Source organism: Neocloeon triangulifer, unplaced genomic scaffold, assembly GCF_031216515.1.
Source record: "Neocloeon triangulifer isolate White Clay Creek 2 clone unplaced genomic scaffold, ASM3121651v1 ptg000003l, whole genome shotgun sequence".
Lineage (NCBI taxonomy): Eukaryota > Metazoa > Arthropoda > Insecta > Ephemeroptera > Baetidae > Neocloeon > Neocloeon triangulifer.
Genome location: NW_026775546.1, coordinates 1,664,316 through 1,689,210, shown reverse-complemented (window position 1 = coordinate 1,689,210; position 24,895 = coordinate 1,664,316). Strand labels below are relative to the sequence as shown.

Genomic DNA, 24,895 nt, shown 5'->3' with positions numbered 1-24,895 from the left:
ACGGACTACTATATTTTTCAATTACGGAGGTGATCAGCGATCATTGGAACATTTTCTTTTGCCGCCCTTGATTTTGCCGCCTTTTATCGTCAAATATATTGAATTGAGGCATTCTTATTGGCCGTTCAAGACCGCTTACAACGCCCCTGATTGGCTGTAAAAAACATAAATAAAAATATTGCGGCTCATTTGAAACTCCAACGCTGAATCACCCGTTTTCCTGATTCACCCAACAACTTAACACATTTACTATCAGCATTTTCACAAACTAAACAGTCAAAGTTTCGGCCTAACCATATTCGGAAGTGTCAAGAAGCCTCATGTTTTCAGCATAAACCATCAATTAAGGTCTGTTAAGCCTTTTTTGGCGCTCTAAACTGTAATGTAATCTCATAAATTACACAAACAAAGCCTTAACTTTGACAAAAGTTGTTTTTTACTCCAAACCTTGGGTAATTTGCGTTTAATTTTGCAGAATAATGATGGTGTCTTATCCAGTGTTCATCATCCTGGCCGTCCTTGTTCGCAACTCCTCTCCGTCAATGATAGGCAAGTCGGAGTTTGAAGCGAAGATGTTCGAGTCCGGGAAGGAGCAGTTCGAGATGGCCAAGCAAAGAAGCAGCCTCCCTCGACAGGGCGAATGTTGGAAGGTCGCCATCTCCCGACTGTCAACAGGCTGCGACCACTTGGACGAGAATCAACACACCATGTTGAGCCTCAGCTTGGCCGACTGCTTTTTGGAAATGTCCGGAGAGGAAAAGCACAAGTGCGGTGACTTGGACGGCTCCTCCGAAAGGGCCGCCTGCATTAAGAAGATGCCAGACAGGGCTTTTGGAGTCTTCACCAAGTTCTTCACGCACGTCTCCAACATGTGCTACTTTCTGAAAAGCAGTGTCTGGCACGAAATGGCCGAGAACACAATCGACAGGTACAGCAGGGCTTTGATTTAATAAATGATGGAATTTTACTCATTGTAATTTTGATGTTTTAGTTTGTTGACTGTGTCTCAACAAGTGGACAGTCAGATGAAAGATGTCCGTGAAGCAAACAACAGACTTCTGGCTTTCCAGCAGAAGTCGATCTCATTGCAAGAACAGGTCATCAACAACGGAGCAAGTTTAGACGAAGTTATTAAAAAGTCAGCTTCGTCGGTCGCATTACTCATGACTGAATTAAGGTAATTAAAGTTTAAATAAACCTATCAAAATTTAATTATAATTCAAATTAATCTTTAAAAATGGAAATGCTAAAATTGGAATTTTATTTAATGATCTCACTTCCCACTTCTTTACTGCTTTTTTGTATCCGAATTCCGAATCAATCAAAGATTGATATTTTTTATTTTTATTTTTCAATTGATGTACTTTCAGAATTTAACATATGATTTTTGTTCTATTTAGAGAAAATACTATGGATCAACAACTGGCCTTGTTGGACATCTCTCAAAGACTGTCTGCTCTGCAGGCTTGGGCAGTTGGGGAAGTGTCTTGGCTGGAGTCGTTGGCCTATTTTGCTATAGCCGTCTGCACAGCGTACCTGACCACAGCCTGGAGCCGCGCACACGAAGCCCGAGGCTGGATTTTTGTCCTTCTCTTCATCGGAGTCCTCCTTGAACAGGCCATCTTCAAATTCGTTCTTGCTAACCTCGAAGGGGCTTCGAGCATGTTTCAAAAGGTTTGTATTTAGTTATTCCGCTTTTAAAATAATTAAAATTTTGCGTTTCTTCCAGGAAAGCATTTATTTCTGGGTTTGGAAGCTGCGATATCTGATGTTGGCTATGTGTGTCTCGGTTTACATTTACTGCGTTTCCACATTTGTCGATTACTCTCAGGTCAATAACAAGCTGCTCACTTCCATTCACAACATGGTCAGGGATTTGCAGAATACCGGAATGGGTAAAGATGAATATTTTTTTAATGAATAAAAAGATTTGATAAAATTCTTTTTCAGCTCTTGAATTAGAAAGACCGATGAATCAAGTTGGTCCTGAATTAGAGGAAAATAGGCGCAACAGAAGAGAAACGAGTGTTACAGTCGTCAGGGTGGAGCAGAAAACATTCAACAAAAAATCTCCAACACCTATTAGGACTAGCAAAAGAACCATGGCCATTCTGGAGGTTGACGATTCCTACTCTCCCAATGTAATATTTTCCATTTTTGTCTTTACAAAATTTTAAATAAGTGTTTGTAGACCCCACGATACAACCTGAGAAACACCCCTTTGAGAAACTCAAACACCCCAGTGCGACAACTCACCATCAAGGAGAGAAATAATTAAGGTAGGAATTTTCTTATTATTATATGATTTACAAAATTTGCTTATGGTTTATCTTGTATCTTAAATTACTGGAATATTTTGTGACTTGCGTTTGCAAACAACATTTCCTGGTCTTCCATGAGCTTCTTGATTTTTTCGTAGTCTGGCTGCATTGCTCTCAGCATAGAGTCTTCATCAAAGTCACCCTAGATTGGTTCAAATTTAATTTCGAAATCATTAAATTTAATCTTTTGTTTGTTTTTGTACCTCAATTGGTAGAGGATAGTAACATGGGGAACATGTAACCAGACTGGCACCGTGCTCGTCAGTGAGGCATTCGCAGTGCAGGCACGAACTAGGCCGCGCTGTCTTTGCTATCCGCTTTGCAAAAACGGTGGCAAAGTTTTTCGAGCCGCGTTGCTTTTCCGTTTCAATTTTCTTTGCTGTAAAGATTGTGCCTGAAATTTGTATAAATTCTGTAAAATTAAGAACGAAACTTTTGTTTAGTGATTGACGCACCGTTGGACTCGAGAGCAAGCGGCAAACAGAGGCCGAGACTTTCTTTGGGTGGAGTTACTTGACGGAAAAGATCAGCGTCGCCCTTAAGCTCTTTTATGTCTTTCTTCGTGTACGCAGTTTTGCCATCAATACCTGAAACCAGTGCATTTATTTTTACTTGGACTAGAATCAATTTTGAATTTTTACCGAAGAGGAGTTTCCTCGCCTTTAACTTGCTTACTGAAAAATCTTCATCCATGAGAATGTGAAGTGTGATATCATTTTCAGCCAGCATCTGACTTGTAAAGGGATAATCCAGCTGAAATAAAATTTACAATTTTTATAAATAATTCTAATTTAACCTAAAAATTTAACTCACTAAATTACTACTAGTGCTGCAATTTGAGCACGGCATGAGGATGAAAGTTTTAGACGCTTTTGGCCTAAACCGCATTTTTGCCGCATAAGTCACAGCAGTAATTATATCTGTGCGTCCATCTCCTATATTTATTTTAAAATTTTGATTAGTAATTATTTGTACTTTCTACATTTAACTTGCCAATTGGCAAATTATCCAGCAAGTTGTTGGCAAAAACTTCAGAAAATTCCTTGCTCGTCATTAAAGTCCTCGGCTCGTCAAAAACTCCGTCGCCTCCAAAAGTCACAACTGCAAATCTGTTTGGATTTTATCTTTAAATTGGCACCGCAGTACAAAATTTGCAATTGCCTGTTGTTGGTAACGTTGGCCTCTCGCAGCTCCATTGTTAAAATATTCAGAAATTGGGTAATGTGTTTGGTGTTTTTCAAGTCTCGGTTGCACTCCTTGGCCTCGATGATGAGCACAATGTCAGTTGTCCACGGCTCGTTCTCCATGTTTACCTCTCTAATGTCTCCATTCAGCATTTCCTTACCATCAATTTCACACCTTGAAAATATATTTTATTGTTTAAAATTAAATTTTCAGAACAGTCCCAACGCTTTGATTTTTTTTTTTTTTGCAAAACATTTTGAAGAAAAATCTTAAAAAGATACAAATGATATTTCTTCTTGATTTTATTTTTATCGTTATAAAATTTTCACCCCTTGTAAAATAATACTAAATAAAAAATTAAATTTTACCACACGCAGTCTTCGGGCAAGGTGATGATGACATTAGCCAGTTTGCACTCTTCCATGTACGCCTTGGCCGAAACGCAGGCCTCCGAGTCCTTGTAAACTCTGCTTGTCAGACACATTTCTTTAAACGGAAGGTGATCCACCTTTTTTTGTAAAAAAGTAATTTAAAAACCGAAATTAATTTGTATCCAAGTTTTTTAACATTACCACTGAGAAACAGTCCGCCATGACTGACTCTCTGCTATCGTACAAAAGGTCACACTTGCTGACGATTTTCGCGTCTGGCGTTTTTGCCAGGAAAACTGCTCCTTCGTCCAAGCAAACTTCGTCATCCAATTGCCAGGTTGAGGCGAAATCCGGCACCGACGACAAAACGGTGCCGTTCTCGCTCAAAAGATCCGTTGCCGGCTCGTTGTCCATCGTGCCCAGTAAGCCTGCCGTTTTTCCAAAGTACCAGCCTAAAAGTATTTATTTTTTTTTTTTTTAAAAAAATCTGTTTTAATTAAATTTGTAGTCAATTTTTACCTGCCAACTCGAGGGTGCATATTTGGAAGTGGAAGTTGCAGAGAATTTCAAAACTTTTATTGCTCTTTATGTGCACAATGTTTCCCTCTTGATAGACAAAAGTACCGTCGCTGGTCATCATGGGTAATCTTGTGTCATACTTATCGTTGATTTGCATGCTCTGTAACAAAAATTGTAAAGGAAAAAAGCAAGTAACGATCTCTGATAAAAGTTTTAAAACTGACAATTAGCATTTAAGTTTTTCTATATCACTTTAAATTAAATGGAATAATTTAGTTTTTTATAATTAAAACAATAAATGGTTTAAAAAAAATTCATGTGTATAAAAATAATTTACTTTACATCTTTTGCTCAAATTCAAGTCAAAAACCCCCATAAATGTATCCCTTATTAATTAGAAAAAAATTTTATTCACTTCATATCTGGGACTAACGCTTTTTCAAATATAAATAAATTTTTTCAATTAATGGAAATTTTGAATACCGAGTCAGACAGGTCAATCTTGATGATATCCTTTTCCAGGATGGTTATCAAAGTCGGAGGCGCGTTTTTAGCTTGCGGGTTGTACTGCGCGACCAGACTGAAATTGTGGTCAGCAAAATCGTGCGCCAACAAATACGAGCAGCCGCCGTGGAAATTGAGCACCCGATGGTCAAACGTGATGAAATGCTGCGAACCGACGAGCATTGCTTGCGCTAAATTGTGCCAAATCAGTTTTAAATGAACGTCAATAAAATTTCGTCATGCCTTTGAAGGGTGGAAGCCAATTTGAGGGCTCCATGTATTTAGTGGCGAGTCCGAAATAGTACAAATAGGATCTGTTGCTGGGCGTGAAGTAATTTTGCAAGTTGGTCAGGAATTTGTACTCGGGAATTTCCTGTTCAAAATTATAACACAATTAAAATGCAAATGACTGATGAATATGCAAACCTCGTAGTTAGGCCGCTCGTTGAAGGAGTGCCACGAAATGGGCAGTTTTTGCTCCAGGTCGATTATGCCCTTCTCCGGCTCGAATATGAATTTGGTCTTTGCGTCTCGGTTGCTGCGGATGAAATTTATTATTTATACATCCCTTAACAAGGGCAAATATTTACTTGTTTTCCGCAGCAAGCGCGGTTTGAGAGATCTCGTAGATTTTCAAATGGAAAAAGAGAACCAAGTCGTTGAGTCTTCCTCCGACGTCGAATTTCTGGTACAGCCACTCAAGCTAAAAAGACAAATATTTGAGCAAGCTTTTGTGTGTTTTGGAATAAAACCTTTTCGTAAACTTCGTCAATTTTCTGCAAAACGAAGCTGACGGACGACAGTTTCTGCAACTCCTTGATTTCCTCCCACATCTCAACCACAAGATCGTGGAACTCTTTTCCTGCTCAACAAAGAAATAAATTCCATTTTGGAATTTGTTTATAAAAAATTTACCAAATGGAACAAGTGTGACGTATTTCTCTCGTAGGAACTCAAAAGCCATGGTCGAATACTTTTTGATGTTGGTAATGGCGTCGTTTTTGGAAATGTCTTTGTAAATTGATTGCAAATCCTGCAACATGATGGCCATTTTTTGATAGTGCTGCGATCCGACGATTTCCTTTTGCTTTTCGTAGAAAAAACTGGAAATTTCATCTCCGGCTTTGACGAACGCGGTTTCGGCCAAGTGAATGAATTTTAGGAAGAGCGGTGTCAGCATTTGCTGCAGCGACTTCAAATACGAATTAAATGTTTCTGATAGTTTTTTGCGCAAGTTGTCAATTTTCTGAGTAAAGGAAATCCGCAGGTCTTTGATGAACTAAAAAAAATCGAAATGTTTAAGAACATCAGGAATGAAATTAAAAAAAAAAATCAAACCCGATCGTAATTTTCTCGTAAACTGTCCAGCATGCTGGTCAAGTGAACGTTCGACTCTCCTTTGCGCAAAGAGTTGATCAAATCCACGAGTTTGTTAAACTTTTCCTTCAACTGAAAATTTTTATAATTTAAAAAACAACAATTGATATTACCGAAGTTTTTTTTCCGAGGAGGAAGAAAAATGATTTGCGCCTACAGCACGTGGTGTTCCCAGGCGGTCACCCATCCAGGTACTAACCACGCTCAACGTTGCTTAACTTCAGTGATCAGACGAGAACTGGTGTTTTCAACGTGATATGGCCGTAGGCACCAATGAGCATCAGACAATCCTCGATCGACTGTGCTCCTCCCTGGTGCCAGCCAAAAATAGAGACCAATGAGCTCAAATATAAATGAGCACCCAAAAGAATCTTTATAATTTAAACTATTGATTGAAATTATATCATATTATTGAAAAAGAGCCACTTTGGTGCTCATTTATATTTGAGCTCATTGGTCTCTATTTTTGGCGAGCACCAGGAGAGCACAGTCGCTCGAGGATTTTCTGGTGGACATCGGTGCCTACGGCCATATCACGTTGAAAACACCAGTTCTCGTCTGATCACTGAAGTTAAGCAACGTTGAGCGTGGTCAGTACCTGGATGGGTGACCGCCTGGGAACACCACGTGCTGTAGGCGCAAATTCTTTTCTTAAATTTTGTAACGACTTTATTTTTCTCACCGCCTCAATCGCCCAAATTAGCGATTTTCTCAGCGACTCTCCCGACTCGCCCAAAACCGTCCAAACTTCATTCACAAGCTCAGGCAAATTTTCCAAATGACGCCTTAAATAAATTTTGAAAAATTCAATCACTGGATAAAAATAAATAGCATACCGAAGAGAAAACTCATCAATCAAAAGCACGGCCAGTCCGACAATGTCCCTGACGTAAAAGTGGTTCTCATAGTACGACGTATTCAAGAAGGTGTACATTTTTAGCATGTCCTCTTGAATGTCCTTAATGTCGCTGTTTAAATAAAATCAAATTTGTGGAAATTTATTAAAACAGTTATTTTCAATTTACTTGATGTCATTGACCGCGTCTTCGACTATGGGCTCGGCCTCGGTCCAAATGTCGTTGAAGGCCTCCTCGGACTGGGACCTGATGTACTGGCGCCAGGTGTCGATGAATTCGTACACACCTTCCCACACGGAGTTTGTGTACTCGTTTGTGCCGCGCTGCGAAATCGATTTGGCCAATTGGTGAATTAGCGAGTTAGTTGACGGCACTTACGGCTAATTGGTCCGGCAGCTCGGCTCTCCACACAAACTTTGAAGTGATAAGTCTCGAGTGGTTTAGTTTGAGGTAGTAAGAAACGTCGGGGATAATTACGCTGTCGTAATTTCGCCAAACTCGGAATAGGGCGTTTCGAGCGTCCGGAATTTTGCCGATCATGTACAGATTTTTGTAATTTTCCTCTAAACACAGATTTAATCGATACAACAATTATTTTTTAAATATTATATTTTTTGTAGGATAAAAAGGTCTAGTTAACTTATTTTTTTTTTTAATGTAAAAAATCCCTCCGTTTCTATAACAATAATTTTCAGCAATAAAATTAAGACAATAATTCATACTTCATTGAAATGCCTACTTTTTAAAATTGTGTATTAAGGATTTTTATTTGAAGAATTTGGGCCAAAAATAATAAAATTAACCCATAAAAAATTCTTATTATTTATACTGGTTTAAAAATTAGGAAATTAAAAACAAACCTAATAATTAAATTAAATTATGTAAAATTAATTTGGCATCTTTAAAAAAATCGGAAATAAATTCTTATCTTGGGTTAGAATTTCTTAATTTTAAGCTAAATCGTAATTAAAGATAAAGAATAAATTTAATATTTAAAACCACGCTATAAAATTATTCAATAGGATAATTATGTAAAATTATTTTGAATAGAAATTTTAGAAATAAATCTGGATAAAATTTTATAAATTATTTCAATCTTTTTTTTCAGATAAACTTACCGACAGACGTGTTGACAGTGAGGGCCGTTTCATACTCGACCGTGTTCAAGAAAAAGTAGCCGTCGGCGCTCTGATCTGTCCCCGGAATCGCCGTGAAGGTGGCTGAGTAAATGGGTGGCTCGACGTCGTACCACCCTTTCAGATACTGCCGTTCAACCTGCGTGATTTTCTACAGAAAAAAGCAAGGTAGGACGCATTTTTGATAACAATTTTTTTTTTTTCTCACTTCGAGTTCCACGGATCTCTCGGATAATTGCAACTTGGCGTGCGCCTCGCCTGTCGACAGCGGCAGGTAGGACCTCTTGTAGGAGGCGTAGTTGTCAGTTTGGAAAATGTTGCCGTCGTACTTGACGTTGCCCTCCATCTTCAACTCCAAACTGCACACACGTCTCTGTTATACAATTTCCGAGCAGGAAAAACTTTTGATCGGACTCACCTGGTTGCTGGATGCTGGGCGCCGAAAACCAGTTTGTACGCTTTGGTTTTGTCGTGCGTCTCGTCCAGCAGCTCGGAAAACATGGCCAGCTTTTGGTCTTCGTCCTCGGCGTATACCAAGTCGGCCTTGACGTCGTAAAACTTTTTGTCGTCCCGGTACATGTCCAAAGTGAGGGTGACATCCTTAATTGTTTAAACGTTTATTTAAATATAAGATTAAAATCTAAATTTGAAAGCGTTAAAAATTATTAAATAAATTTGACTAAAAAATTTTTGGAAAGGATGAAAGACGATAATATTATCAGAGATTTATTTAAATTTATTTTCTAAACGTTGTCAAAAACCTGAAAAGTGATTATGAAATTTACAACCTTAAGTTTTAAACTAAGAATTCATTGCGCGAATTTTCCGTTTTTCTTTATCTACAAAAATTGGCTTTCCTATTCAGGAATAACAAAATTTATTGATGTGGATCTTTTTATGTAAATTTTTAAAATTAAAATTGCATAAAATTTTACAAATTAGGCATGATGAGCAATTTTGACTTGCCTTTTGTAATGAGGGGTGGCGCATGTAGAGGGCCGTGACATGCTGCATCGGTTTCGAGCTAATTCTTTGCCAGTCAATGCCGGCGCCGATTGTCTTTTCCTCTTCCTCCTTTTCCCAAAACAGCGTCAGGTCGGAGGAAAGCGAGACTGCCGAGTGGTTGTAGTTGCCCTTGAAGGTCACGTTGCGCTCAGGGTATTGCAGGTTGAACAAAATTCTTTTCCGGGCAAATGTCTCATCCTGAGGAATTTAATTTTTTTTTTTTAATTTTAATTTAACAAATAATTTGAAAGTACCTCAGTCAAATTTGTTATGGCCATGTTGTATGAAAGCCACACTTCCGGCTCAACCTGAATTCTGGAGTTGTGGTGCAGGACCCTGTCCAGCACCTTGTAGTCCGTGGATAAGTGGACGGTGCGATTAGGATTGATTGCTGCAAAATTAAAACTTACTTTAAAAAATATTTAGCATTTTTTTTAAGTACCAGTAATTTTAATCTCCTTTCCATGCTCTGTAGTCAAAACCTCCAGGTCGCCGGTTAAATTGAATGACTTCGCATTCCTCAATTTGAAAACCTCCAATCGATGGTATTCCTATAAGCAGAATTAATTTTTAAATTCAATTTGAATTTTTCAACTTTTAGTCTCACAGTCTTTGGTAGTTTCGCAGGGTCCTCGTCTTCGAATCGCTTCAAGTGATTGTATCTCGCTCCCAGAGGAGTGAAATTGTTCTCCACTTCCAGATAAATGTTCTTGCTGTCAAAGCCTCTCCTGAGTATTGCGTTCGATCGCAGCTTCGCCTCCAAAACGTTTCGCTGGTTGTACTGCACCAAAGTGTGGCCTATTCTCGTCGAATCATCTTCCTATTCACACTCAAATTAATTCTAATCCAAAAATTAAAAAAAAAAAATCTGACCATAAAATATTCATAGTTGATGAGACCAACGTGTCTGGTCGTAATTGGGACTTCAATCAGCAGCGTCCCGTTTATTTGAGTCTCAGGTCGGCTTGTGTCCATCTGCGCTTTGGAACTCAAAATGGCCGTATTATTATTCCAGTAAAGTTCCAAATTATGATTCCAGTCTTCCCTATTTTTAAATTATTAAAAAATATCATTATTAAGTATTATTATTATTTTTTTTTTTTTTTACATTTCAGTCACAGCTTCCAAAGCGACACCAGCTACTTCCAGACCTTTAATTGGAGTCGTGGTGTTGAAGGTGCCGTTCATATTCCAATCGCTTTTGTAATCAAAATCCAGTCCGGAAGCGAATTTCGACTCGGGGTAAAAAAGTTTTGACCTGGAAATTTAGAGTTATTTATTGTCGCATTTAACTGCTTCAATTTACCTTATCTTGTAGAAAGGCTTGGTTGAGTAATAGGCGTTCAAAACCACCGTTTCCTCCTCCAAATACATTGGTGTTGTCAGTTTGTAAATTACATCGTAAATTTCAACTTTTGGCGTTTTCACTTCAATGAAATTCTTGTACCTCGAACTGTTTTCCCCGCCGCCTATTTTAGCTCCGATTGACGAAAACATGATCTTATGTGTATACTGGCCCTGAATTTTTCAAATTAATTCATAAAATCAAAATGCTCCTTTTTTTAAATTAATTTATAATACCTCAATATCAAGCCCGTAATTTAAGTTTGCTTTTTCCACGTCGTAATCGACAGATAAACTGTAGTTGGTCAGAAGGAATGGGTAAAGAAGCCGACTTTTGATTTTGTAGACCTCAGGGTACGGCGCTGGAGTTGTCAGGGTAAGCGCTGCAGTCAAATAATCCGCGATCGTCACAGTTGCGTTGCCACCAATTCTGGAAAACAATTTTTTTTTTATGTTTTAAATCTTAAACAAAATTGAAAATTTTTACTGCCAATCTTGGAAGTTTTCGGCAAAGTACATTCCAGCCGAAAGGTGTTTAGACAATTTATCTTTATTTTTGTAAAAGGTGTCGGTGACGTAGTGTTTTTTATGTTTGGGCGAATTCAACATTGCGTCTATGTGGATGGCCATGTCTTCCATCAACTTCAAAGCCCATTGACCTTTCAGGTGGCCGCTCATCAAAGGCGTTTGGATGTTTACCCTCGCCGCACCGTTTTGCTGCATCAGACTGATTTTTTTTTTTTTTTAATAAATTCAATTTAATTTTTAAATAATTAGTCCTTACAAATAAAATCCATCAAAGTGGACTTGTTCGAAATCCTTGACCGGAGTAATCATGTCCACAACAAGAGAGGTGTTGCCCGTGTCAAAGCGCACCATTTGACCTTTCAGTTCCATATTTTTGTACGAAGGCAGCGTCGTCTCAATCTGCACAGGTATAATTTAATTCATTTTGGCACCTTTTGCATTTTTCTCTCTTACGTCCGCATTAATGCTGTTCTCGGTGCGGTCCTCCTGCCGCGTTTTGACGTAATTTATAGTTGTCTCTATGTTGTCCTCGTTGTAATTAATTTTGGTCACGGCCACAAACCCGTCGGCGTTTTCCCGCAGCTCGACGTGCACGTTCAGCACCAGCTCTTTGGCGCTTTTCGGGCCGGAGATGAATTTGGAGAAGAACTGCCGGGCATACAAAGCGCGTGGTTTTGAAAAAGGGTCGCTTGAATTTTGAAATTAAAGTGGATTGTAAAGTCTCTGGACCTTTTTTTTTATTTTTAAATGCGATTTTTATTTTTGAATTATGTGCTAAAAAGTGAAAGATTTCTAAAAAAAATGTTTTAAATCCAGATTTTTCATTTTAATCATTTCAAAATATATAACATTCAAACGAGGATAAATTTTAAGAATGGTTTTGCAGCTTAAACTGACTTATAATTTGAAGTTTTGAAGAAATTGATTAATGGCCTGCATATTTTTTTTTTTTTTTTAGATATTTTTGTGAATAAATTGTACACCAAAATTAATTACACAAGCCTCAATAATTAACCTGATAAATTATTGCTGAGTGAGACACACATCAAGCTTTTTCAGTATAAATTGCTGCCAGTGCATTTAATTAAGCACCGTTGTAATCCACTTTAAAGTATCACCTTAAAGCTCCGCGGCGTCTCTCCCGGTTCGTACCAACCCTCAAACAAATAGGCCTTGCCGTTGTAGTGGATTTGCACCCCAAAATTCATCTTGTTCGTTCCTTCCTCTTTGCTGTAGTCGCCCATGATCTTCAGTGACCTAAAATTTCATTAATTCAAAATATTTTGACTTCAAATTTTCAAAACCGACTGGATGTATTGCATAGAGGAGTCGACGTGAACTTCAATACTATTCTTTTGGTAATTGACGGAGCCTCTGGAGTTGGCGTAAGTCTCGTTGTTGTAAATTGCACTGAATTGGTAACTGTCCAGGACAGACCGTTCACCCGCAATGTCCCTGACCAATGTGCCGCCCACGACGAGCGATTTCAGTTTGTCGTAAGGAGAAGTCACTGTGACGGTCACCGCGTATTCTTTCGGTGGTTCAAAGTTCCACTCGAACTGCACGTCAAACTTGATCGGGTCTTCTTTAAAAACGAGCACGTTGAATGTGAGAGTTTTCATTTTAGAGTCTTCTCTCTGCAGCACTTGCACTCCCCCGATTTTAAACTTGGGAATGTCAAAGTAAAGGCTCCTGACGTCCACCTCTGAGCTGAAGTCGATCAGGCCGTTATTATCCGCCTAGGAATTATAATTATTATAATTATTAATTTTATTCTTACTTATCCAGTTGTTGAGATCAAATTTTTAAATTCAATTTTGGGAAAAATTATTACATCACCACGAGTGAGAATTTTGTTGGAACAGTTGGATTAAAACAATTTTGTTTTTTTTTGGTTGACTGCACTTTTTGTGTGAAAATATTGCAATTTACCTTTAAATATAAATCGAGGTCCGCCGTATTATTTCCAGCAGCTCCGTCGAATACCACGTGGTAGCCGCCGTTTTCCGCAGCTAAAGTGCCATTCAAATGCACCAACCGCAAAACTTCCAGCGGCGAGTGAATGTGGAAAATTCCGTGCCGAACGTCACTTTTCTTAAGTAAATTCTTCTCCCTCTTGTAACCGGCCTGGAATCCCGTCTGCAGAAATTTTTAATAATATAAGAAAATTTTAAATAAATTTCTTAATTAATCTTTTTACGTCGATCCAATTCTCGTTGTGCTTGAGGTTGAGTCTCGTCTCCACTTGGTAAACTTCATCCTCCGTGTCCATGAAATAGTAGAGATGGTGCTCAACTTGTCCCAGTTCCTTCCAGGGTGTGCTCAGAGAAAGATCATTTTTGACGTTGAAGAAATCCTAAAAATTTAATTTTATTTATTTAATATTTTTAATTATTTTTACTTCTACTCCGAACCTCCATCTTTAAAGTGTCATTTAATGAAATCAATCCCTGAGGCAGGCTGATTTTTACGTTGGTCAAATAGAGTTTGGGAGAAATTTCATGAACGAGTAGCGTGCTGACCACCGGCGGGTAAACGATTGTGTCCACTTGCGCCTGGACACTCCAATACAAGGGATCTTCCGTTTCTTCCACTTCGTATTCATCAGGGAGGTTTTCATCTTTTGCCTCTTCCTCGCTTTTCTCTTCTATGAAACCGTTGTTCGGCGACTTTGTCACTCCCTGAAGTGTGACACCTACCTGATTTTTTTAAATAAATTTTATCAATTTATAAAAAATTAAAATATTTTTTACAAACCCTCGCGTCAGCAATTGTGATCGAAGCCTCCGCGTCCAGGTTGTCAACCTCCTTAATAAATTTGACCACAACTCCGTTTTTCTCGTATCCAGGCAGTGGCGTGTAAACTATGAAACTGAACACGAAATTCGTTTTCGACTTGTACTGCCACAGACCACTGAGACCGACGTTGTACTCATTGAAACTTGCTCTCAAGTCCACCTAAATTCAGGAAATTAAGCTTTATTTAATCAATTACCGTTAAAAGTATATCATTTACGTGATCTTTGGCCGCTTGTCCTCTAAAGGACAGTTTCGTGAGCAGGTCAAACGGCGATGCCAGATCCAGGATAATGTCAAACTCGGTCAAACTTTCGATTTTCAGCAAAACCTCAGCTCCTAAAGACCTGTTCGGCTTACTGAATTGCGCCACAAAGTGTCGGTTTCTCTCCGAATAACCGAGGCGCGCCAGGAAGGCAAAAGTTCTCGGCTCAGGTGTCGTTGCGTTCATAATCAACATGTTCTCGGCGAAACTTTCAAAATGCCCTTTATTAGAAAAAAAAAATTATAAATTGAAATTCCTCAAAATTAAAAAGTATTACCATTCAGGTCAATTCTGAAGTTTTTCTCCTCCAATTTCATGTCTGCTACACCGTGAATTTCTGACTCGCGCACCACAATTTTTCCTAACAATTTTCCGCTTTTGTATCCCTGGAAGGGCGATATCATGTCGACCTTGCCCGTCAGGTTGGTGAACTCTTCGTCCTTCAGCACTTTCCATTCGCTCTTCATCAGTAAAAGTCTTTCTGGGCCCCTCTATTTATTTACAAAAAATTAATTTGGAAAATTATTAGGAAAAGTCAAAAGTACCTGTAGGTGGACGTCTGTTTTCACTGTCGAGGCGGTTTGATTGTGGATCACGTGCGAGGTAATGGATGGAATTCCCTCAATGGTGCTCACAATGGTGCCGTTGTAAATGCAGTAAACGTAATCGTCATTGTTTTCGTAGTGACCAGAAATGTTATAGATCATATTTTGATTATTCTGCCAGTGAAGGTCACCGCCAAGGAGGAATTTTCGCGTGCCATAGTCCAACCTTTTCACAATTTTATTACATTAAAAAAAATTAATTAAATAAAAATATTTACTCTGTATTAAAGTTGGTCTTCCTCCAGTTGGCAAAAGGTGTCAGCAACTGAGCTTTTAAGATAAGCTGTTGGCCACTTGAGTGAACCTGTCTTTGAAAGTTTCCAGACGCTTCAATAAACTGGTCGGGAGCCCAATCACATTGAGCCAACGCGTTGAAATTAATTCCTAAATTATTCAGTTAAAAAAAAATCTAAAAAATTCAGCCTTTCTTACCTTTGAGTGCTCCTTTGAAGGCAACGTTGACCCTTCTGCCGGGATAGGAAAGGGAGCCAGCAAGACTGTAGTTTTTACTTTCAGGATTTTCAAACACAAATCCAAAACTGATTTTCTGCTCCGGGTCTCGATTCACGTCCCACTTGACCTCGACGTTCATTTTCTTGTGGCTAAGCGTGTTGAGCCCATCAAAAGTTATGGAAACGTCGCGCATCCTGATGAAGTTATAAAAAACTATAGCATTTTATTTTTATTTGAAAATTTTTCGCACTTGTCCAGGTGCATGTCGATCGTGACGAGTTTCTCTTCCTTCAGGTCTGCAATCAGGGTCACTGTGTAAACCTGAGTTTTGTATTTGAAGTCGAGCATGATTTCGTGAATCGATTCCGTCGGCGTTTTGTACTTCATGCCCACGGCGTAGATGTTTTTGCCTTGAATTGCCTAAATTTTTATAAACTTCAGTTTAAGAATTAAATTGATGTTTTAAAATTACCTGAATTTCTGCCTTTAAACTCGATCTCTCGTATTGGTACTTGGCGTTGATCATCGTTTCCTCGTAACCTTCCGTCTCCGAAGACACCACCAGCTTCAGGTGGTAACTGATGAGGGCCGGTATCCGCTGGCCTAGAAGTTTCTTGTCGTGGAAAGTACCAGACACCTTGTGCTGGGACCCGGTGAACCAAACCACATCAACATCAATCTAAAAGAAATTTCAATTAAAGTAAACAAATTTTTATTTGGAATATATGTAAATTTTTGCAAACCTCATACTCATGTAACTGCTCCTTTTCCTTCTCCTGCGCCTGATTTTCATCTAGATTTTTTTCGTGGACGGTTCCGTTCACCACCATTGGATGGAAAGTTGGTAATTTTATCACAGCAATTCCTTCTTGGTACCTTTTGTGCTTCTTCCTGTACACGCTCGCCAGCATTTCCTTATCTATAATTTTTCAATTATAAATTTTTAAATAAATTTTTTACATATTTTTTAACCTACCTTGAGCATATCTGAGACTAGCCGTGGCATTTTGCTCGTTTTCCTTGATGAAACCGTCAAATGCCACCTTGAAATCGATTTTCTTGATTGGCTTTATTATCTCAAAGTGCGTGGATAATTTCTGCATTTCGATGGACAGCTGCTTCAAAAACACCAAACTGACGGTCCAGTTGCTCTCGTCCTGCTGACTCCCTCTCAAGTCCAATTTAAAGTCCGTCAGAGTTTGGATTTTCTAATGTATTTATAAATATTTAAAAATTTCAATCTCTTGTACAATTCAACCCACCACATATTTCGCGGCCCCTTCGATGTTGAAGTAGGGGTAGGCCGTGCTCTCCAATCTGACCTCGCCCTGTTTCTGCTCCATGCCTTTGGTGCTTTTCTGGCGCAGGTCGAACTCAATCCGGGCCTTCTCAGGTTTGGCCGCCTTCAGTTGATAATTGAAGGTGACGTTCGCGGCCAGGGAAGAGTCGGTCTTTTTTATGTAGCCGGTCATGTTGGTGCTCAAATAACTCGACAGGGTCATTCGCAGATTTACCTGCCACTGAGTGATGCCTTTTTTCTCTTCCCTTCTCACGCTTCCTTTTTTTGGCAAAAATAAATTATTCATTAAAATCTATTCTTTTTTGTTACATTTACCTCCGAGAACAGCGAGATCGGTTTTGTTTTGCGCCAGGTAGACTTTGGGGTAGTAAATGTGTCCGTTTTTCGCCTCTTCTCTGCGCAGGCCTATTTCTGCCACGATTTGCTTTGTGCCATTCATTGACAGGCCGAATTTAATGTGTCTGTCCGTAGGAGTGTTCAAGTATTGTCCTGTTTAAAAATTTTAAAAAATAATTTAATATTAGACAAGAAACAATTTTTGTATTGTTTTAAATTTTAGTGATTTAAAAGGTCTTAATTTGATAGAATAATTTTTTAGATTCACAGTGAAATTTAAAAAATGCTTTATTTTTTAAATTTAAATTATTATATTACCGTGAGCTTCCCACTTAGTCTGGCTCGTCTGCAGAATGAGTTGGACGCTCGTTTTGTTGTCCCGGTTGATTTCCAGCCGAGTGCTGAATTGTCTCGGCTTACTCGAACCCGGAGTGTCAAAAGTCAAACTCAGCAGAGACGAGTTCTCTTGGGCGTCCCACTTGAATTCGACCAAGTACTTTTTAACCGTGGGGTCGGTTTTCAGCAGGTTGGCGCTGAACCTGACCGGTCCGGTGAAGGGCAACGGCGGCACAGGGGAAGACGAGTTGAGCTGCGCGACCGAAGTGTTCGGGTATTGGTAGTCAATGCAGAGGCGCAGGCCGAACATTTGCTCCAGGGGGGCCCACGAGCACACCTTGTCCTGCGTTCGACCCTCGGTGACCCCTTCCTGAAGCTCATTTTGACCGTCGCGTTTCAAAAACAACTCAGACCTAATTAATAATTTGATATTTTTATCTTAAAAATGATTTTAAATTTTTATCAATGCTGAATTTTGGAAATTTAATTAATTGAAAAGAATTTATTTCTAAATTTTGCTTACTTGGCGCTAAATATCTCCATCCTATCTTTGGGAAGGCTGAATGAGGCGCTGACCAGACTCTTTCCTCGCACCTTGACCTGACATTGCACGGCTGCGGCCGAGTAGAGATTGGACTTGACCTCGATGTTGGTCTTGGTGTAGTAAGCGTCCACTGACATAGACCCTGTCACTTCCACAACAACACTGTAATTTATTTAACAATTAAAAGAAATCTTTGATCAAATTTCCTTTTTGTACCTTGGCTTCACCAGTCCCTCAATGTCCATTTCTCCTGTTTCGAGCAACTTGGGTGCCCTAAATGAGCCTGTAATTTTTGTTAATTAATTATTTTTTTATCCTTAGTATTTATTTAAAGAACCTGAGGTTTTGAAGTCTACGGCTGCTGTACCTATAGCATTCAAATTTATAGGCAAACCGACTCCAGTCGGAACGACATACATCGAATCGAGGAACATTGTTGACTTTTCAAAGTTCACCTCCTTCATTTTATTTAAAGTAATAAAAAGAATTAATCGAGTAAAAAATTCCATACCTTTTCATTCAGCAAGCTTTTGAATCTGGACATTGGGTTGACAAAGTCGAACAGGGTTTTAACTTGGTCCTCCCCCTCAAAATTCAAGTACTTCAACTCGTTTCCGAAAATCCTCATTCCAAAAGTGACCTTTGTTTTAAAGTTAGAAATTTTTCAATTTAAAATATTCAATTTGAATTACTTTTGGCTTTTTTCCTTCCGTAAAAAGATCGTTGCCTTTATTCGCGATCTGCTCCTTCAACCCGTTCGTTTTGGTGTCTCTTTTGATTCGCAACAGTTGCTTCACTTGATCAACTTTTTCCTTCACTTTCGTCTGGCTGTAATTACTGTTGGGCCCGAAAAAGGATTCAACGTAACGTTCAAATCCTTCAACGCGACTGGAAATCTTTTAAAATATTAAAAAATTTTAGAAAAAATTTCTAACTAAAAAAAATTTACCTCCAGAATGTTTACTGATTCGCCAAACATGTCCAGAGTGAAGTTTAAATTTCCCGACCGCGGAACGTAAGACTTCGGGGAAAAAATTATTCCACCCTCAACATTTGCACCTAATTAAAAAAAAATTAATTTAGAAAGTTTTATAATTTTTCTAATTTTTATAAATACCAATATTGTATCCCTCATGATAGACGGACTTTTCAAAGTGCTGCGAAAATTTTCTGACGTCGTGACTGAATTTTGTTTTCAGGTTGGCGTCGGTGAGGAGGCCTTGGATTTCGACTCGGCTGGGAATTGACGATTTCTTCAGACTTTCCAAGTGGCTCATGATGAACGAACCGACTGCAGGACATGAAAAATTAAATCAGGTATGTCACTTTTTCAGTCCTACCTTGGTTGACCTCTTCCGTCTTGAGCATGTGCTTGACCGTTTTGATCAGTTTGTAACTGGGGCAGCGCATGACCTCGATGTACGCAGCGATTCGCAATTCCGAGTCGACCTGCGGGTCCTTCAAAAGAGAGTGCAGGTAGCTCCGATCAAAGTGGCAAGGCAGTCGCCTAAAATTATGCAAAAAAGAAAAATGAAAATGGAAAAAATCAAAATTTAAAACATTTTTAAACGCAAATTTTTTTACCTGTGTGCTTCAATCGCAGTCACTCGGGTCTCCATCTGCAAAAGGTCGTTTTCGACGCAAATCTGCAGGGTCTGGTTTAGTCTTGGCGTGTTGATGCCCATATTGCCCAGCGCCTTCAGCGTCGAAACCACCTGAAGAAATTAATTTAGTAAAAATGTTGTTTTTATTTGAATTAGCTGCGACTTTTATTGCGTTGGTTTGCTTCGTTTTGGTTTGGCACTCGTTGCGAGTGGCTTGCTGCAGGTGGTAGACAATTTCCAGCACCGCCGAGTGCGAGTCTGCGTCAGGGTGCAACCGTCTGTACGAGTGAACCACGGCCGACACGGCCAGCACAGCTTCCACCTGCAGCTTTTCATACTTGAGCAGCGGCCCTACCAATTCTAGGGTCGCTTCGTCAGGACTGAAATTTATTGAAAAAAAAATCAATTTTCATATTTTCAATTTAAACAGAAAACGTACAGTGGGTTCAGGGCGATTGAAAAAAGCCAGTCTCTGACCTCATCAGCTGGAAGTTCGTCCTTTAAAATAATGTCTTTCATGACATTGAGGGCAGCGTTTGTGCCCAGGTGTGGCAAAGCACTTTTCAGGTGTTTTCTGGAATATTATTTTAGAAAATGTTCATCTTCTATTGGGAAAGTAATTTTTGTACCTTCCATAGGAACAAACGCTTTGGGCTCTGGTATAAAGTTGGGAGAGGGCCTGGACGGTGAGGACTCTCAAGGTTTGGATTAGTTTTTTAAAAGAACGAGAAAAACCTTCTTGCAGACCGTCCTGAAAGTAAAAAAGGAATTTAATCATTGGAAATTTGGTAAAAATATCTATTGAAAATTTCCATTAAAACTTAAATACTTTTCCAAGTAAAATCCTTAGCAAAGAAACGGAATAAAAAGGCTATTTCTCTTGCTACGCTCTCAAGATTTGTCAATTTTAACAGTTTTTTTGGAGATAATTTTTTAAAATGGATCTCTAACTATAATTTACAACTCCAAAAAGTACTCGTTAATGTAATGGTTAGGAAAGCTCCACAAAAGTTTTTTGCAATTATGAAAATATTGATTTTTTTAAATTTCTTTATCGCCCGATTTAAAAGTTATGCAACTTCTGCAACAGCCGAGTCGAGCCAGTTGCATAACCTTTTTTCTGAACCCCGGCTCTATTATTTTCATTTCAACTGACCGAACTCATTTGGCACAAGCCCTTGAGCAAGTCCCTGGAGGTCTTGAGCTCAGACGAGGCCGGTTTGGGCGTCTGCCTGTGGTCAAAGGTCAGCTTGGTGCGGATTTCAACCTGATCAGGTAACGGCACCACCGTGGTGACCTCTTCGATCAGTGCGATTGTCTGTCGCACCTCCGTCTTGGCGCCTCGCTGGTGGTTGGAGAAAGGTTGGAAGAGGTGAGACTCGCTGCACTCGATCTTGCTGTACACGTTGTGGTCCACGATGATGGAGCACTCGGCGCTTGACGACATCAGAGGAATCGAGTTGTACTTCTAAAAAAAAAAAAAATCAAAATTGTTGTTATAGAAAAAAATCCCTTTAGAGATATTTTTACAAATATTTAAGTAATTTGAATCGTTTCTTACTGAAGGAAACTGATAAGGAGTGGTTTGGATGATCGAGTGCTGCTGGAATCGGGAAGTGCAGGAGTTCATGTGCTTGACCTTCTTCAGCACAAGACTCGTCTCTTTCGGCTTCACTAGAGTGTATTCAGTCTCACAGTCGCCATTCACGTCAGTCTACAACATGCAAAGCCTTTTTAAAAAATTTTAATTAATTTATTTTATCTTGGAAATTTTATCAAAATCTTTGCCGTTTTGTCCAACAATCAAGGATGTGATTTAAACCAATTTAAACAATTAAATTGAATAAAACTAAAAGTAATAATTAAATATAATTAAAATTTGTATCGTTCTTAGACCTACTTATTTTTGTTTAAAAAGAATTAAAGCCGAAAAAATAAATCTTATTGTTAGTTTTTTATAGAAAAATAATAATTTAACCAATATACATTATAATCACTGGTAATTCAAAGAAACTCTTCAGCTGAATCAATTGAATTTTTTGGGCCAATTTTAAATCTCTTTTTTTTTACAACTTAAATTTCAAAGAAATTTAACAAAACTATTTAGGGCTTTTTTTAATTTCCTGTTTTTGTATTATTTTTGTGTCGGATGTGCTCTCTCGGCGATAAAAAAGATCACGTGAGACTGACCTCTGTGGCGATGTGCTCGACGTCAAACCGCTCCATCGTGTTTTGAAACGAGGACAAAATGCCTCGCTTGAAATTCAGCACCCACGACAGCTCGCCCGTCCTCGGGCACAACTCGTCGATCAGTCCATCCTCAAAAGAAAATCTGCTCGCCGCAAAATTGAAATTCCTGTTTAAAATTTTAAAAAGTTGAGAATAAATACCTGAGAGGGTATTCTTCCAGGGCCTTGGCAAAGGTGGCCGAGTTTGCTGAGGCGCCCGCTCCCTTGAACTGCAACCCGTCAATTGTGGTCGTCTCCAATATCGACGTTTTGCGCAGCTAAAATAAAAATGGAAAAAATAATAATTTAATTTATCATGCAAATTTTGTTAATTTAAAATTTATGTCAAATTTAATTATTTAATTTCAATTTTACGGTACCTCCATATAACCCTCGCAGCTTGTGATGAACTTGATGGAGATTTCCGACTCGATCCACAAGGACGAGGCATTTCGGTTGGTGCCATAGAAAAAGGTGGTCACATTTGCGCTGTATTTGTACAAATAGTCCGTCTCGGCGCTGTACTTGAACTTTGTCGTCTCTGCCAGTGATTTGGCGACACAAATGAGAAAAATGTCATATCCATTTAATTTTTGTTTTAAAATTAGTTACCAAAAACTATTTAATACAGAAATTACAAAGTTCTGTAAAAATTTATAGCATGAAGAGATTATGTAACCACGTTTTTTTTAACCCAAATTGCTAATTAATATTCCATTTCTTGTATGTTTTGAACCCAATTTTTACCCTAAAGTAAGAAAAAATAATAATTATATTAATAATAGTTGCTCTCAACCTAATACAAGTTATTCAATATTTTGTCTTAGCAAAAATTTTGTGACTTAGATAAACTTGCACAATTTTTGTGATTTTTCCGTACCTATATTTCTGCCGTTGGTAAAAATAAGTAAAATTGAATATTTTGTACTATTTGCACGTGATAAATGATAAAAAAATTTAGTCTTTTTCTTACCTGAGCATGTGGGATTTCCGCAGATGCCAGGGTCTCTGAGAGGGGCTGCAATTTAACATTGACGCATTATATTTTTTCCAATGATTTTCTTTTCTTCCAGACGATTCTTTGCTTTGGAGAAAACAACTTACTGGCCGCGAGTGCCGCCCCTGCGAACAGCAGCAGATGGACCACAATTTGGAGTCTCATGGTCGCTCTCAGTCTCGCATGTCCCCCGAGTAAAAGGGCCCAAATCACACAAAAATCACTCTATGGCAGCTCCAGCAGCGAAGAAAGAAATGCGTGTGAATTGACGCGATAAGCAGGATGTTGATTTGGATGACCGCGTTGTAAAAGGCAAAGGGCGTGATGATAAGGGGCCAAGGGTCACTCAATCCCCCTGGCTGTCCAGTTACGTCAGTAAACATGCTTGGATGAGAAAAATTGTGGCATTTTGTGCTTATATTTGTGTTCTTTGCACTCTTGATTCATTTTGCGATTTTCTCTTTGTCATGAAGAATCGATAATTAATGTCAATCATTCTGATTGAAAGAAAAAAATTTAGAATTATTGGTTGTTGTCTTTTGTACATAACGGTACATCACTTTTTTTATATTTCTCAATTTGGATAAAAAATGCAACAAATATTCCATTTGTATTTTTATAATGCTACCATAGAAATCAATATTATATCATTTTTGTCATCAAATGCAAATTTTTGATAACAATAACAGGAAAGGAGAACTGAGAAACAAAAAATAAAAACAATTTAACAATATGTAGGATATGGAAATTAAAAGATTGGGCTTTTCCTCGTTGTGAAATTGTTTTTATTCAAAAAACAAAACGGCGTTACCAGTTTTGGTCACAATCCGCGATCCTTCTTTAAGAGCAAGCAAAATAAAAAAAAAAAAAATAACAAAATTAAAGAACTGCATTTTAACATAAAAATTCTAATCTTACAAATTGCTTGTTAAGATGTGGCTCTTTTTTTCCAATTTTGCTAATTTTTTTCCTTGCTCATGGTTGCCGACCGTGACCAAAACTGGTGGAGCCGTTGTATTTTTGAGTGAAAAAAAATTTTGCAACAAGGAAAAGCCTAATCTCTTCATTTGTATGATCATCTCAAATTTTAATTTCTTCCGATGCTGGATACGTTACATAAATCCCATAATTTTTCTCTGTATTTCTAATGCATGTCAAAGTTGTGGATGGCTTAAAATATAAAATCATAATTTTCACAGATAAACTTTAGGTTTATTTCATCATATTCCAGAAAAGTTATATAAAAAAAGATGCTGTACAATGATCGACTTCAATTTTGGTAAACCTAAAATGGCTAAATGCACATATTCAAAATTCAAAGCATACAATCTCTTTTTTGTAGTTGTCTCAAAGTAAGAAAGGAATACATATTGAAATGTTATTAAACGTGTAATCTATCGCACACTAAAGAACAAAATTTTGTCGATTTCGGAGCGGTTAAGATTTTACTCACAGATTTATATAAAAACATAAAACTACACTCGAGACTGTTTTTTTAACTAATTAACTGATTTGCGGGTTTTAAATGCCGGCAATTATGCTGTTTTTTAAAGTCATTTGTTCACATCCATGAGAACTTCTTGTTTCAACAAGAGCAGAAAGTAAGTTGGTGGCCACCGTCTTGATAAACGTTGACTTCAAGTACATCTCCGTCTGTCATTCCCATTTCGTCAGGTGTGTTGGTTTTATGGACTCTCAGTCCGTCAAAGTGAAATCTGAGGGAATCCAGCTCCAGGTTCTAAACAAATAAAAACAATTAAAATCTATTTGAAATTACAAAAGTTACAAAAACAAAAATAACAAAATCAAGTTTATGTGTACCAGTCTTTTGGCGTAAGCCTCCATCAGCTTCTTGAAGGTATTTGTAGGTTTTGTCTGAAAGACAATGACAGTCTGGTCGCTCATTGCCATGGCTTTGATTGTGATGAGCTTTTTCTCCGGCTTGACATCCTTCTGGAAAAAGCACAGAAAGCGTTAAGTTGAAAGACCCCGTCTCCAAAAACAGCCACTTCTTTCTCAACTCACCTCTTCATCAGCGCTCATTGTCACTTAGGAGTCTTTGTGAACCTTGGAGGAACAAAAGTCTGCAAAACTGTTCTCGAAAAGTGGTGCAATTTGTCAAAAATCGGCGGTGTCAGAAGGCAGAAATCAGTCGAAAACAAATAGAACGGCGTGTTTTGACAGCAGCTGACTCTCTTTGCCGCCTGCTTAATCGCGCGTTCTGATTGGTCGGCGTCACGCGCGATATTTAAATTACAATGGGGGCGTGAACAAACGCAAAAGC

At 38.4% G+C, this 24,895-nt stretch overlaps 3 protein-coding genes and 2 non-coding genes across 6 annotated transcripts; 2 read left to right on the top strand and 3 right to left on the bottom strand.

Annotated features, from left to right (window-relative positions):
* Nucleotides 1-196: 196 nt before the first annotated feature.
* Nucleotides 197-23,807, top strand: LOC132193066 (uncharacterized). 2 transcript variants are annotated; one of them, XR_009441396.1, is made up of 10 exons: nt 197-348; nt 476-928; nt 992-1,177; nt 1,401-1,674; nt 1,730-1,895; nt 1,951-2,141; nt 2,192-2,279; nt 8,243-8,438; nt 18,982-19,099; nt 22,688-23,807. XR_009441396.1 is itself a non-coding variant. In XM_059613431.1 (8 exons), exons 2-7 carry the CDS (start codon nt 480-482, stop codon nt 2,276-2,278), a joined length of 1,353 nt encoding a protein of 450 aa, XP_059469414.1. In that variant the 5' UTR covers nt 197-348; nt 476-479; the 3' UTR covers nt 2,279; nt 2,765-3,092. The 2 variants fall into 2 exon arrangements, 1 of the variants encoding a protein (XP_059469414.1); XM_059613431.1 differs by lacking the exons at nt 8,243-8,438; nt 18,982-19,099; nt 22,688-23,807 and adding an exon at nt 2,765-3,092.
* LOC132193064 (uncharacterized) lies at nt 2,260-22,878 on the bottom strand. Its single transcript, XM_059613430.1, has 72 exons — nt 22,719-22,878; nt 22,588-22,632; nt 21,995-22,155; nt 21,777-21,892; nt 21,577-21,718; nt 20,948-21,100; nt 20,543-20,854; nt 20,016-20,137; nt 19,826-19,960; nt 19,550-19,766; nt 19,367-19,497; nt 19,123-19,289; nt 18,900-19,073; nt 18,732-18,841; nt 18,475-18,678; nt 18,294-18,422; nt 18,120-18,240; nt 17,999-18,065; nt 17,762-17,944; nt 17,221-17,651; nt 16,882-17,055; nt 16,529-16,824; nt 16,243-16,474; nt 16,010-16,185; nt 15,739-15,945; nt 15,517-15,686; nt 15,246-15,460; nt 15,032-15,197; nt 14,754-14,979; nt 14,486-14,699; nt 14,164-14,429; nt 13,905-14,105; nt 13,562-13,846; nt 13,348-13,503; nt 13,080-13,286; nt 12,456-12,886; nt 12,266-12,404; nt 11,601-11,795; nt 11,404-11,546; nt 11,107-11,346; nt 10,857-11,049; nt 10,582-10,793; nt 10,384-10,533; nt 10,149-10,320; nt 9,883-10,095; nt 9,718-9,826; nt 9,530-9,666; nt 9,237-9,473; nt 8,689-8,870; nt 8,479-8,629; nt 8,253-8,421; nt 7,513-7,697; nt 7,303-7,457; nt 7,114-7,245; nt 6,960-7,062; nt 6,239-6,349; nt 5,816-6,179; nt 5,653-5,762; nt 5,491-5,603; nt 5,327-5,438; nt 5,144-5,273; nt 4,880-5,091; nt 4,397-4,556; nt 4,079-4,329; nt 3,875-4,014; nt 3,483-3,680; nt 3,315-3,430; nt 3,135-3,256; nt 2,963-3,074; nt 2,777-2,908; nt 2,525-2,715; nt 2,260-2,463 (listed from the first exon to the last, which is right to left on the bottom strand). Exons 1-72 carry the CDS (start codon nt 22,774-22,776, stop codon nt 2,344-2,346), a joined length of 12,711 nt encoding a protein of 4,236 aa, XP_059469413.1. The 5' UTR covers nt 22,777-22,878; the 3' UTR covers nt 2,260-2,343.
* On the bottom strand, nt 6,428-6,546 carry LOC132193285 (5S ribosomal RNA). Its single transcript, XR_009441434.1, has one exon. It is a non-coding gene; the product is annotated as a 5S ribosomal RNA (ribosomal RNA).
* LOC132193275 (5S ribosomal RNA) lies at nt 6,798-6,916 on the top strand. Its single transcript, XR_009441425.1, has one exon. It is a non-coding gene; the product is annotated as a 5S ribosomal RNA (ribosomal RNA).
* LOC132193068 (uncharacterized) lies at nt 23,793-24,806 on the bottom strand. Its single transcript, XM_059613435.1, has 3 exons — nt 24,637-24,806; nt 24,433-24,564; nt 23,793-24,349 (listed from the first exon to the last, which is right to left on the bottom strand). The coding sequence occupies exons 1-3, from the start codon at nt 24,652-24,654 to the stop codon at nt 24,197-24,199; spliced, it is 303 nt and encodes a 100-aa protein (XP_059469418.1). The 5' UTR covers nt 24,655-24,806; the 3' UTR covers nt 23,793-24,196.
* Nucleotides 24,807-24,895: the final 89 nt, after the last annotated feature.

What these genes read in the sequence shown, in the direction of transcription:
- LOC132193066 (XM_059613431.1), top strand. Translation starts at nt 480, where the DNA reads ATGATGGTGTCTTATCCAGTGTTCATCATCCTGGCCGTCCTTGTTCGC. An exon ending in GCCGAGAACACAATCGACAG is followed by an intron (nt 929 to 991) that starts GTACAGCAGGGC and finishes TTGATGTTTTAG; the next exon opens with TTTGTTGACTGTGTCTCAAC. An exon ending in ACGATTCCTACTCTCCCAAT is followed by an intron (nt 2,142 to 2,191) that starts GTAATATTTTCC and finishes AAGTGTTTGTAG; the next exon opens with ACCCCACGATACAACCTGAG.
- LOC132193064 (XM_059613430.1), bottom strand. Translation starts at nt 22,776, where the DNA reads ATGAGACTCCAAATTGTGGTCCATCTGCTGCTGTTCGCAGGGGCGGCA. An exon ending in GGCGAGGAAACTCCTCTTCG is followed by an intron (nt 2,909 to 2,962) that starts GTAAAAATTCAA and finishes CACTGGTTTCAG; the next exon opens with GTATTGATGGCAAAACTGCG. An exon ending in GCTTGCTCTCGAGTCCAACG is followed by an intron (nt 2,716 to 2,776) that starts GTGCGTCAATCA and finishes TACAAATTTCAG; the next exon opens with GCACAATCTTTACAGCAAAG.
- LOC132193068 (XM_059613435.1), bottom strand. An exon ending in AGGCTTACGCCAAAAGACTG is followed by an intron (nt 24,350 to 24,432) that starts GTACACATAAAC and finishes TTATTTGTTTAG; the next exon opens with AACCTGGAGCTGGATTCCCT.